The sequence below is a fragment of the Pongo abelii genome, chromosome 2 (assembly GCF_028885655.2).
Source record: "Pongo abelii isolate AG06213 chromosome 2, NHGRI_mPonAbe1-v2.0_pri, whole genome shotgun sequence".
NCBI classification, from domain to species: Eukaryota; Metazoa; Chordata; class Mammalia; order Primates; family Hominidae; genus Pongo; species Pongo abelii.
Window position 1 is genome coordinate 95,626,870 of NC_085928.1, and position 13,546 is coordinate 95,640,415.

At 44.1% G+C, this 13,546-nt stretch overlaps 1 protein-coding gene across 4 annotated transcripts in view; it reads left to right on the top strand.

The window, feature by feature from the left end:
• Positions 1 to 13,546, top strand: part of CFAP20DC (CFAP20 domain containing) — a 355,007-nt gene that overhangs the window by 325,232 nt on the left and 16,229 nt on the right. For 3 of the 4 annotated variants that reach the window (XM_054550631.1, XM_054550642.1, XM_054550635.1), the window contains one exon: positions 861 to 1,387. The exons of the other annotated variant lie outside the window; for it this stretch is intronic. In XM_054550631.1, coding sequence (XP_054406606.1) covers positions 861 to 901 — 41 coding nt within the window. In that variant the 3' untranslated portion in view covers positions 902 to 1,387. Of the gene's footprint in view, positions 1 to 860; positions 1,388 to 13,546 lie in introns of those variants that run through there. 4 annotated transcript variants of the gene reach the window in all.

Below are 13,546 nucleotides of genomic sequence, written 5' to 3' on the forward strand. Positions count from 1 at the left end.
TATACCAGGTGCCCCAGAGTGGACAGAGGATACAGACTGGAAGGCCCAGGGGAAGGGCCTGGAGTCAGCTTTTCTAAGCCTCTCACTGTTGCAGGGTCACATGGAGGAATCCTGCATTTCCACATGCTCTGGGGTGAGAAGGAATTAGCTGGGAGCCAATTAGCAATCTTGTCAGAAGCAAGTGAATTTTGAATAAACTGGATACTTAAACTGAAATGAGACCATTGAAACCAGAAAAACCTGAGATCCATCAGTTAGAGGAAATAAAAGAAGTGGCATTTTCCTTGCCATCTGGGTGCAGTGTGAGTGATTTTTATAATCCTGCCACATTTTTATCCCTGCTTCCCTTAAACTGTAGGACGCAAGGAACCTGACTGTTTTGTTCAACATGATGTGACCCCGTACCTAACCAGGCCAGGCACAAAATTGGCCTCCAATAAGTAGTGGATCAAAGTATGAATGGATAAACTGAATGAATGAAGCCAAACTTGAATTTCTCCATAGCTTATTCAAATGGGAATGGTAAAAATCATAAGCTTTTGAGAACTTATTAAGAAGCCCTACGTCAGTCATGACTGGTATCACTGGTTAGTTTACCCAGTTTTCTCCTTCCATTCATCTTCCTAATGCAGGTTTGGGCTGCAGTATACCCAGTTAAAATACGCCCTCTCCACAGTCTCACCCAGCTGGAGATGATCAAGTCACCAGTTCTAGCTAATAAGTTGCCAGCCAAAGTATTCAGGATGAGACTTCCAGAAAAAGCATTGTTTTCCTGATAACAATGGACAGACCCAGAATAAAAGACATGTACCTTTTTTCTTTTTTTTTTTTTCTTCTCTCTTCTCCTACCTGAAATGCAGAAGAAATGTCTGGAAGTGCTGCAGCCATTTTGCAACTGTGAAGGCAAAACTCACACTCTAAAGATATCACGACAAGAACCTGGAAGTGTGGGTCCTCACTTCTTCCTTGAGCATCTATACTCACCCTGAACTACAGTTTCCAGAACACATTTCACATGAGAAGAATAAGCATCTTTTGTCTACAGATCCCAAAGCATCCTTGGACACAATTCAGAGTTTCATGAACTTGAGCAGAAAGAGATTACATTTTCATTTTCACAAAGCCCTAACTGAGATTTAGCATTCCCCTGCTTTATGAGTGTGGACAACAGACCAGGGTAGTATCAGCAATGCTTTTGGTTTTGTGTGATGGTTTGCTCTCAATTGGAAAGGCCAGCAATACACCTTCACCGTCCTACCCTCAGGGATATATCAACCCTCCAGCCCTGTTATAATTTAGTTTGCAGGCATCTTGATTGCCTTTTCCTTCCACAAGATGTCACACTGCTTCATTACATTGATGACATTACACTGATTGTATCTAGTGAGCCACGAGTAGCAACTACTCTTGACTGATTGATAAGGCATTTGCATGTCAGAGGATGGGGAAATAACTGACTAAAATTCTGGGGCCTTTCATCTTAGTTAAATTTCTAGGGGTCCAGTGGTGTGGGGCACTTTGAAGGTCTAAAGCGAAAGATAAGTTGTTTCATCTGGCCACTCCTACAACCAAGAAAGAGGCACAATGCCTAGTAGGCCTATTTGGATTTTGGAGGCAACACATGCCTTGTTTGGGTGTGTTACTCTGGCCCTTTTCCTGAGTGACCTGAAAAGCTGCTAGCTTTGAGTGATGCCCAGAACAGGAGGAGGATCCCCAGTAGGGAGTTGCTGTGCAAGCTTCTCTGCCACCTGAGCCATAGGATCCAGCAGACCCAATGGTACCTGAAATGTCAGTGGCAGATAGGGATGCTGCTTGGAACCTTTAGCAGACCCCCATAGGAGAATCACAGTGCAGGCCTTTAGGGTTTTGGAGCAAGGCCTGCCATAATTTACAGATACTCTCCTTGTGAGAGACCATTTTTGGCCTGCTACTGGGCCTTAATAGAAACTGAATGCTTGAACAGGCCACCATGTTACCATGCGATCTGAGCTGCCTGTCATGACCTGGGTGTTAAAAATTATCTGACTGCATTAGTTCATTCTCATGGTGCTGTAAAGAACTGCCCAAGACTGGGTAATTTACTGAAGAAATTGACTCACAGTTCTGCATTGCTGGGGAGACCTCAAGAAACTTACAATCATAGTGGAAGGCAAAGAGGAAGCAGGCACTTTCTTCACAAGGCAGCACGAGGGAGAAGTGCCAGGAAGGGAAATGCCAGATGCTTATAAAACCGTCAGATCTCATGAGAACTCACTCACTATCATGATGACAGCACGGGAGAAACCTCACCCATGACCCAATCACTTCCCATCCCAGGTCTCTCCCATGACACATGGGGATTATGGGAACCACAATTCAAGACAAGATTTGGGTGGGGACACAGCCAAACCATATCACTGACCTACCAAGCCATAAAGTTGGGCATGCACAGCAGCACTCCATCACCAAATGAAAGTGGTGTATTCATGATCCAGTTTAAGCAGAACCTAAAGGCACAAATAAGTTGCATGAAGAAGTGGCCCAAATGCCTGTGGTCCCCACTCCTGCTACACTGCCTTCTCTCTCCCAGCCTGCACCTGTGGTGTCATGGAGAGATCCCCGGAATTAGTTGATAACTCAGGCCTAGTTTATAGATGGTGCTGCACAATATAAACGCTGGTGCCACCTGAAAGTAGACAACTGTAGCACTACAGTTCCTCTCTGGGACATCCCTCTAAAGCACAGGGGTGAAGGGAAATCCTCCCAATGGGCAATACTTCTGGCAGTACACCTGGTTGTGCACTTTTCTTAGAAGGAGAAATGGCCAGACATGCCATTATATACCAGTTTCCTGGGCTGTAGTCAGTTGTTTGGCTGAATGGTCAGGGACTTCCAAAGAACATGTTTGATGACAAGTAAATGTAGGGGAAGGGGTATGTGGATAGTCCTCTCTGAATAGGCACAGGACATGAAGATATTTGTGTCCCACATGAATTCTCATCAAAGGGTGACTTTAGCAGAGGAGGATTTTGATGCCCAAGTGACTAGGATGAACCATTCTGTGGACACCACTCAGCCTCTTCCCCCAGCCACCCCCGTCATCACCCAATGGGCTCATGAACAAAGTGGCCATGGTAGCAGGGATGGAGGTTATGCATGGGCTCAGCATCATGGACTTTTGCTCACCAAGGCCAACCTGGCTATGACCACTGCTGAGTGCCCAGTCTGTCATAATCAGAGACCAACACTGACCCCCTGACATGGCTCAGCATTCCCCAGGCAGATCAGCCAGCTACCTGGAGGCAGGTTGATTACACTAGACCACTTCCACCATGGAAGTTGCAGTGTTTTGTCCTAACTGGAATACATACTTACTCTGGATATGAATTTGCCTTCCCTGCACACAATGTTTCAGCCAAAACTACCATCCATGGATTCATGGAATGCCTTATCCACCATCATAGTATTCCATGGCATTGCTTCTGACCCAGAAACTCACTTCACAGCCAAAGAAGTGCAGCAATGGACCCGTGCTCGTGGAGTTCACTGGTCTTACCTTATTTCTTACCATCTTGAAGCAGCTGACTTGATAGAATAGTGGCATGACCTTTCAAAGACTCAGTTACAACACGAGCTAGGTGGTAACACCTCACAGAGCTGGGGCGAGGTTCTCCAGAAGGCCATATATGCTCTGAATCAGCATCCAATATATGGTGCTGTTTGTTCCATAGTCAGAATTCATAGGTCCAGGAATCAAGGAATGGAAACGGAAGTAACACCACTCACCACTACCTCTAGTTGCCCACTAGCAAAATTTTTGCTTCCTATTCCCTTGACTTTTTGCCCTGCTGGTTTAGAGGTCTTAGTTCCAGAGGAGGAATGCTTCCAGTAGGAGACACAACAATGATTCCATTGAACTGAAAGTTAAGACTAACACCCAGCCACTTAGGGCTTCTCTTGCCTCTGAGTCAACAGGTGGAGAAGGGAGTTATAGTGTTGGCTGGAGTGGCTAATCCAGACTACCTAGGGGAACTTGGGCTACCACTTCACATGGAGGTGAGGAAGAGTATGTCTGGAAGACAAGAGAACCCTTACAGTATCTCAATATTACCATACCCTGTTATTAAGGTCAATGGAAAACTACAAGAACCCAATCCAGACAGGACTACAAATGACCCATACACTTCAGGAATGAAGGATTGGGTCACCCTACCCCAGGTAAAGAACCATGACCAGATGAGGCATTTGCTAAGGGCAAAGGGCATACAGAACAGGTAGTAGAAGAAGGTACAACCACGTAACCAGCTATGACCACATGACTGGTTACAGAAACAAAGACTGTAATTGTCATTAGTGTATCCTCCTTTTTTATTAATATTTTTGTGTGTACATATATGTATATTAAACATATATCTTATTTTTATTTCTTCTCTTATTCCCCTATCATGTAAAATAAGATGTACTGACTTTATTACCAGTATTTAAGCATTATTAATTGTACATCATATATTTAAGTTATGGGATATCATTAGAAGAGTAAACATCACTCTTCCAAGAAGAGATTAGTGTGTTTTCAGTTGTACACAGAATAGTTGTATCATGTCAGGCAGAATTATGACCTGGTTATTTGGAGATTACGTATGGCTTAAGGAGATGCATATGGGTGCCAACTTGACAAGGGGTGAACTTGCAATGGTTAATGTTATATGTCAACTTGACTGGGTTAAGAGATACCCAGGTAGCTGGTAACACATTATTTCTGGGTGTGTCTGTGATGGTGTTAGTAAAAAAAATTCCACTCTCACCAGTGTGGCAGGCAGCATCCAATCCATTGAGGTCCCAGATAAAAAAAATGGCAGAGGAAGGGCCAAATTGCTCTCTTTTCTGGAGCTGGAATATCCCCATGTTCTCCAAATCTCATGGCCATCACAAGTCCAGGTTCTTGGGCCTTTGGACCCCAGTGGCCCCCCACATTCTCAGGCCCTCAGTCTCAGACTGAATCACACCACCAGCTCCCCTCGTTCTTCAGCTTGCAGATAGCAGATTGTGGGACTTCTTGGCTCCCATGATTGCATCATAATAAAGATAGATAGATAGATAGATGATAGATAAATAGATAGATAGATTTTGTTCCTGTGGCGAACCCTGACTAATCTAATACACTTTGTCAATAGAAATCACAGATGTTTTCCTAACATTACAGTTGTTGCCAATATCTCTATTTATCACCTACAGTTAGTTGTCACTATTTTGAAGTGCCAGTGGTTGGTTATTAGACCCACTTCTTGACCTAGTTACTAATGCACTAATTAAAAAGCACATATACTACTATATCTCAAGTTTGGGTCTTAAAAATATTGTGAAAATGGTTTTACTGTGATTGGTTTCCTTCTTCATCAGGTGTACTTTATTTTATGCATATATAAACATTCTCTGAGGAGTTCTCGGGCTTTGCAGACTGCCAAAGGAGGTCACGGCACAAAAATAATGGTTCAGAGCCTTTGTTCCATTGCATTGAGCACTGTGATCAGGTTTTCTTTAATGCTGCACAACAGAATTTCTAACTGATCCTCCCATTTTTCCAACCTGAAACATTGATAACACTAAGGGAAGGGTAATTTCTGGAACCAAGGGCAGAGACACTGATGAACAGAGAACAACACAGAGAACAACCTTTGTAGCTCATTTCTCTTTGACCTTGACCTTTTTCCTAACTCTAAGAGTCCTCTGTTGAAATTTCAGATACCCCTAGAAGATACTAGAGGAAGGTGATCCATGGTGTCTTTCCTCCTTCACAATCTTCCCTTGGGCTAGGCCTTCCTGCCATTCACAGGACAGTATCCAACCAATAAGGTAGAAAATGGCTTCCTCCTTGTGAGTGTGTGGTCCCCTAGGACTCGAAACGTCTGGAAATTAACGGAGGCTTTCCCCTACCTGTGCTATCATCCTCAGGCATGCCTCTCTCATTCAAGCCTCCCTGGCAGTTTCCGGGCCGCATGCTTTATGGTGGCTGACATTATGTCTTCCTGCTGGGATGATTTGCACTCTGATGGTTATCCAGCTCGGCATGCCCAACATTTGTATGACCTGCCCTTCATCACAGCTGCCAGCTTGCCCAGAGCCATTTGTCCAGACCACAGCCTCTCAGGCTCCTGTGGCATGACTCCCACAGCCCCACCAGGGAGCCAACAGAAATAATATGTCACATCCACAGGGTGAGCATAGGTCACCCCTTCTCAGTGGCAATAGAACATCTGCCCCAGGGAGATGAATTGATGACCACTTCATCATTCCTAGCGATGAAAGCCAGTCAACTTTCTTTTCCTGTTGTGTTTGGCCATAGAACAAAGCCAGAACCTGAGAAGGAAAAGCCAGATCTCAGACACCCGTGGGAGGCCTAGCGTTGGCTATGGCTAGGTGGCATGAGATTCCTGTAAGACTTATGGTCATCTGCTACCCCTAGCCTCGAGTAAGGGTAGCAGATGTTTTCATGCTTCTTAAGAGCACTGAATCTACTGAGTATTATTCTCAGGAGGTGTGCAGTGATGCTTCCTGGGCTTTAACATGGTATTTTGCAAATGGAAGTTGTCGGATTATGAGTGTATTAGTTACCTATTGCTATATAACAAATTACCCTAAAACTTGGGAACTCAAAACAATGGACATTCTTGTGGTCAGGAAACTGTTCATATTTTATCCATGCATTGCCTTCCCAATTTGTCATGCTTCTATCTCCAAACTTCAAGTATATCGTCACTCAACACCAGAGGTTCTTAACCTGAGATCCATGGGCATTGAGAGAAGGTTCTAGGAATCTCTTAAAGATATGAGCCAAACACTTGGGGATGTGTGGATTTTGCTGGGAAGAGGACCTGTAGTTTTCATTAGATTCCCAAATGGGCTCAAGACTCCAAAAAGATAAAGAGCACTTCTCATAATGTTTAGAAGACATCTGTCTCCTTTCCCAAAATGCTGTCAGATAGTATCAGAGGACCAATAGAGGAAATGCTGAGCTGCAGAGCAGGTGGCAGCTGACAGGAGTGAGCTGCCCTGCTCAAAGGCCCTCTTTTCCAACAGGTAGAGGAACACAGGCCTAGGGAGGAGAAAGGGGACACGTAAAAGCACTAGCCAGGGTCACAGGTGTTGTCCTGACAGGGTTGGAGGCCAGGGCTTGTTTCATTTTTGCCATGCTGCTTTCATCACCACGTGATCTCACTAAATAATGGCACCATGCATTTCCATTGCCATCCTGCAAACAGGAATCTTTGCTAGCAGAGCGGTATGAATGTTGCTTCAACACAGTGTCTTGATGGTAAAATCCATTCACAACACCTTCCTTTCGCCTCAAATTTTTTCCCTTCAATTTGTTTGAAAAACCTTGCTCCATGCTTACAACAGCGCTTCACCATCCACAGGACAGGAAATGAACAGTAACCACTCAAAAACGCATGCTGTTGACTGCAAGAAAGGAGATGGGGTAGAGATGATGGCTGGTACCCTTGATGAAGCCACTTTTGTAAAGGCAGCCCCTCTAATCAAGCCAAGTGCATGACTGAGACACCCTGGTAAACAGTGTGTCTGGCCTTTACTATCCCCTCTGCACACATAAGTTATGTGACCTTGGGTAAGTCGCTTAACCTTTCTCAGTCTCAGTTTCCTCATCTGAAAATGAGAATAACAAAAGGACCCACTCCATAGAGTTGCAGGGAGTATTAAATCAGATACTAGGTATGAAGCACTTAGTCCAGCATCTGGCTCAGTGTAGGTCCTGGAAAAACGGGGACTGATAATATCCTTTCCCCTTCTGAATTTCTAAAGGCTAAGAACTTGGCGACATCATAGCTAGTGAGAAATCAAGGATATCTGGTTTTTTCACTGCAGAGTCTGTTCTAGTTATCATTATGATATGTAAGAATATCAATGAAAAGTCCTACAGTCTAGGGTCCTGAGTTTGAGTCTTTTCTCTAACCACACCCTGGTATCACCTTTAGCAACTCACTGCTCTCTCAAGGCCTCAAAGCAAGTTACCTTCAGCAACTCACTGCTCTCTCAAAGCCTGGTCAGGGTTGCTTAGAGGCACACACTTGCTCTCCTACCTTCCAACCCCCTCCACAACCAGCTATGGCAGACATTGCTAGTCAATCATGGCACCTGGGGAGGACAGAGCCAGCAGTAGGCCTGCAATCCATTCTTTCCTTCTACAAGGAATGCTTTGGGAAATAAAGGGAAGTACTTGATCATATTGTCTTCTAAACATGCTAATAATGATAGACCTTCTGGAAAACACACTGATGGTATTTACTAGGGGAGAGTTCTTACCCATGGAATGATTTTGGCAAGATATACCTGAGTGTCTGAGTTACTCATGGCAAACAAATGTGGGATCCATGGATTTTTGGGGCATGTCTTCCTGGAAAATGTCATATAACCTTTGTAATTTTTGAAATATCAAATGGAGATGCCTCATGATCAAAATGTGTCTGGAATTGGTTCCTTCCAGTGGGTTCTTGGTCTTGCTGACTTCAACAATGAAGCTGCGGACCCTCACAGTGAGTGTTACAGTTCTTAAAGATGGGGTACCAGGAGTTTGTTCCTTCAGATGTTCGGATGTGTCCAGAGTTTCTTCCTTCTGGTGGGTTCGTGGTCTTGCAGACTTCAGGAGTGAAGCTGTAGACCTTCGCAGTGAGTGTTACAGCTCTTAAAGGTGGCACGTCTGGAGTTGTTTGTTCCACCTGGTGGGTTCGTGGTCTCACTGGCTTCAGGAATGAAGCTGCAGACCTTCGCTGTGAGTGTTACAGTTCATAAAGGTAGTGCAGACCCAATGAGTGAGCAGCAACGAGATTTATTGCAAAGAGCAAAAGAAGAAAGCTTCATAGCATGGAAAGGGACCCCAGCAGGTTGCTGCTGCTGGCTTGGGTGGCCTGCTTGTATTCCCTTATTTGGCCCCGCCCACATCCTGCTGATTGGTCCATTTTACAGAGAGCTGATTGGTCCATTTTAGAGAGTGCTGATTGATCCGTTTTACAAAGGCTGACTGGTCCATTTTTACAGAGTGCTGATTGGTGCATTTACAAACCTTTAGCTAGACAGAAAAGTTCTCCAAGTCCCCACCCAATTAGCTAGATACAGAGCGCTGATTGGTGCATTTACAATCCTTTAGCTAGACAGAAAAGTTCTCCAAGTCCCCACCCAATTAGCTACACACAGAGCTCTGATTGGTGCATTTACAAACCTTTAGCTAGACACAGAGTACTGATTCATGCATTTACAATCCTTCAGCTAGTTAGAAAAGTTCTCCAAGTCTGCACCTGACCCAGAAGCCCAGCCAGCTTCACTTCTCAAAAAGAGCCCTCTTTTGTGTGTTTCTCCCACTGCCATTGCTTAGATTTCACTTGTTAATGGAGGAGAGGGCATTCTAATGTGGCAAGAGAGAATCTGGGGAACTTCACTGGGCCCTCTCCGTGCTTTGGCCTTGTGCCTCACAATTACTGATATGCTTAAAATTGTCAGTACAGTTTGATACTAGATGAAATCTGATTCTTGCAAGTCTGATCTGGCAATGCAGTCCTTTGTGTTATCTCAGCACCCTAGGGCTAAAGGTTAGAGCTGTACAGATTCTGAGAACACAGGCGGTGACCTCCTTGGGGCCAGGGTTCATATTGTACTCCTGTGTCCCTATTTCCACACACTGAATGTGACCCATAGTAGGTGCTCAGTAAACAATAGTTGAACGAGTGTTGGTTGTATTATCCTAGGAGTTGATTTTCTGGCCCCTGACTCTTCAGCAGAAGCATTCAATGATAACAACTCAGACAGAAGAGCAGGGGCAGGAAGTGGGTGAGGGGGAAGCCATGAGTAAAGCTGTGCATGTCCTCAAACTCATTTTGAAAACTTTGACCCACACCCAGAGCCTGCTGCCAATGTAATAGAGGGATCTGGCTAGTGTTGAATGCCCTTCTGAAACAGTTCCATCAGTTCAACAGATCTATTTCCTGCCATTGTCATAAATAATCCATATAAGAAGGATTGACATTGGTGATAGAAGCCTTATAATCCATCAGGTTGAACTTGAAAATTTTGTGGAAATGGCCAATTTTTAAAGCTTATTAGCCCCACAAAAATACGTTTCCACTAAGTTCACCAAGAATCTCTTAAGGAATAGGAGAGCTACTGAATATCATTTATTTTCCCCAATGCAACTTAATAATTAACATGGGATTTTTTTTAAGATTCAGAAGCAGGTAAAGAAAACACAGACAAATTCCATTCATCTGAAATCTGCACATCTTTAATGGAAAAGACAACAACATCAAACATATGAAAAAGAGAGAAGTTTCAGAAAAAATGGAATTCAACATTTATTGGAGAATAATTTTTCACTGCACTATAATAATTCATTAACCCCAGAATAAACGTAAAGTTAATGATTATTATCATTATGCAGCAACATCTCACATTTTCCAAAGGAAAAAAGAAATCAGTAAGCACAATGGTGTCCCCTTGGAAGCCTTTTAATGCTTATTTTTGGTGAAATAAAATCCATTACCCAGGAAAAAAATGCCCAGTGCTGAAGATTGTACTTCAGTCCAGGGCCTGGGTAGTGTCACACACCCTATTTTAATAGGAGGAAAGCCTCGAAATTGAATTACTGCCTGAAGATTTTGTGCAAAAGAGGGCATTGTCAAAGGACCTTGTCAGATCATATTCTGTATGTTTTATAAGGCATCTCATAGTATATGTTTAAATCTCACAGATTGTATGCTAGGACACAAGAGGCCTGGGGCTGGGAGCACTGAGGTGTTAAAGAACAGAGATACAGTGAAATAAAATGCTGTCGCTCCAGTCTCTGTCATAATTCTCTCAGCTTACAAAGTGATCTTAGAAAGAGAAAGAGAAGGAAAGAGAGAGTGTGTGTGCCTTTTTTGGAAGGTAGGATTGAAAGGAATGTCTTTTTATGTATTAGTTAATTACCTTAATTAGGGTTTCTCAACCTTGGCATTATTGACGTTTTTGTTACCAGAAAGGGGACCTGATCCAGACCCCAAGAGAGGGGTTTTGGATCTCACACAAGAAAGAATTTGGGGCAAGTCCACAGAGTAGAGTGAAAGAAAGTTTATTAAGAAAGCAAAAGAATAAAAGAATGACTACTCCATCGACAGAGCAGCCCCGAGGGCTCCTGGTTGGCTAATTTTATGGCTATTTCTTGATTATATGCTAAACAAGTAGTGGATTATTCATCAGTTTTCCAGGAAAGGGGCAGGGATTTCCCAGAATGAAGGGTTCCTCTTCCTTTTGGGCCATATAGGGTAACTTCTGGATGTTGCCATGGCATTTGTAAATTGTCATGGTGCTGGTCGGAGTGTCTTTTAGCATGTTAATGCATTATAATTAGCATATAATGAGCAGTGAGAATGACTAGAGGTCACTTTTGCTGCCATCTTGGTTTTGGCAAATTTTGGCAGACTTCTTTGTTGCATCCTGTTTTAACAGTGGAATCTTTGTGACCTGTATCTTGTGACCGCCTATCATCCTGTGACTACGAATGTATAACCTCCTGAGAATACAGCCCAGCAGGTCTCAGCCTCATTTTACTGAGTCCCTATTCAAGATGGAGTCACTCTGGTTCAAGTGCCTCTGACATTTTGAGCTAGATAATACTTCATTAGGGAGTGGGCTTGTACCTGTACTAGCATATATAGCAGTGTCCCTGGCCTCTGCTCACTAGATGCTGGTAACACTATCCACCTCCCAGGTATGATCATCAAAAATGTCTCCAGACATTCCAAATGTACCCAAAGGGGGCAAAATCACCCTCATTAAAAACCACTTACTGGGCCAAGCATGGCGGCTCATGCCTGTAATCCTAGCACTTTGGGAGGCCGAGGCAGGTGGATCACCTGAGGCCAGGAGTTCGAGACCAGCCTGGCCAACATGGCAAAACCCCGTCTCTACCAAAAATACAAAAATTAGCTGCACATGCTGGCAGACGCCTATAATCCCAGGTACTCGGGAGGCTGAGGCAGGAGAATCACTTAAACCTGGTGGGTGGAGGTTGCAGTGAGCCAAGATCACGCCACTGCACTCCAGCCTGGGAAAAAGAGCGAAACTGCATCTCAAAAAAAAAAAAAAAAGAACCACTGACTGGGGCCTCAGAGGTTATCACTGGGATCAGGACATGAAGAGTAGAAAGGACACAATGTCTCTGGTGCCCACTGCAGCTGGCTGTGTGCTCAATGTCTGCCCAGGAAAGAATCTGCTCTAAGCAGAAAATATGATCTGCACCTGCAGAGGGGAGGAAAAAAGTCAGTTTCCAGAATCTTTCTACCTGTGATGTCATTAAAATTAACTGTAGATGTATTACCAGACTTTCCTCGTTCCCTGCCCACAAAAGAGAATTCAGGCTTGTGCCATGAATTAGTCAGGGCTCTCCAGAAAAGCAGAAGCAGCAGGATGTGTGTATAGAGGGAGAGATTTAATTTCAGAAACTCACTTACGTTATTATGGAGGCCTGGTAAGCCTCAAATCTCCAGGGTAGGCCACAGACTGGAGGTCCAGGGAAGAGTTGCAGTGAGCCCCAAGGCAGTCTGCTGGCAGAATCCTTTTTGGGCAGGGGAAATCAGTCTTTGTTCCATAAAGCCTTCAAATGACTAAATGAGGCCCATCCACATTAGGGAGGGTAATCCGCTTTACTTAAGGTCCACCGATTTAAATGTAAATCTAATCCAAAAAGACACCATCACAGAAACATCCAGAATAATGTTTGAACAATTATCTGGGCGCTGTGACCCATCCAACTTAACACATAAAATTAACCATCGAAACCCATTTCCCGACTCCACCCTCCGAGAAGGGCCTGGCCCAGCAAGATGGGTTCTCTGGCTTTCATGATGGGAGAATGAAGAGGAAAAGGGAGGCAAGATAACAGGAGGCAGTCAGGGAGGAGGCTGAAGGAGGCTTTGGTTTTGTGTGTGTGGAGAGAGGTAGATATAGAGAACCGGGTCACGAGAGAGTGAACTGCACAGGTTTATAAAACAGGATTTCAAGAATATCAGTGAAGAGGGTCATCATCAAAGTGCTCAAAATCATACAAATAAAGGAGCTGAGTTATTTGTGAAAGCACTTTTGATGGTGTTGGCTGTGTTCTTTTTCATTGCAACACCTTTTTGGGACTTATCTATGTGGGTGTCTAGGCATTACACATATGACAGAGCCTCCATTGTGGCCAACAGGTTCCTCAGGTGGTGTGGTTACTGCAGCTGTGAGCCAACTTCAGTGTATTTATTTAGCCATTAACAACAGTAGAGAGGCCCATCTTTTCCTCTAACGGTCATTTCCTTCTTGCCTGAACACCTCCAGGGAAACTCCCCCAACCCCTTTCAAAGGTAGTTTTCTTTCAGTCCATGATGAATGGGCAAGGTGGCCTGAAGGGAACATGGCCCACCCTCCAGTCTTAGCTAATTGCTGCAGGAATGGATGCTGGTGGGCCAGCATATATATAAAAATATAAATGGATATTTATAACCTGACGTGTCCACCCTACTGCTGTGTCCGGTTTCCATTGGCTGGA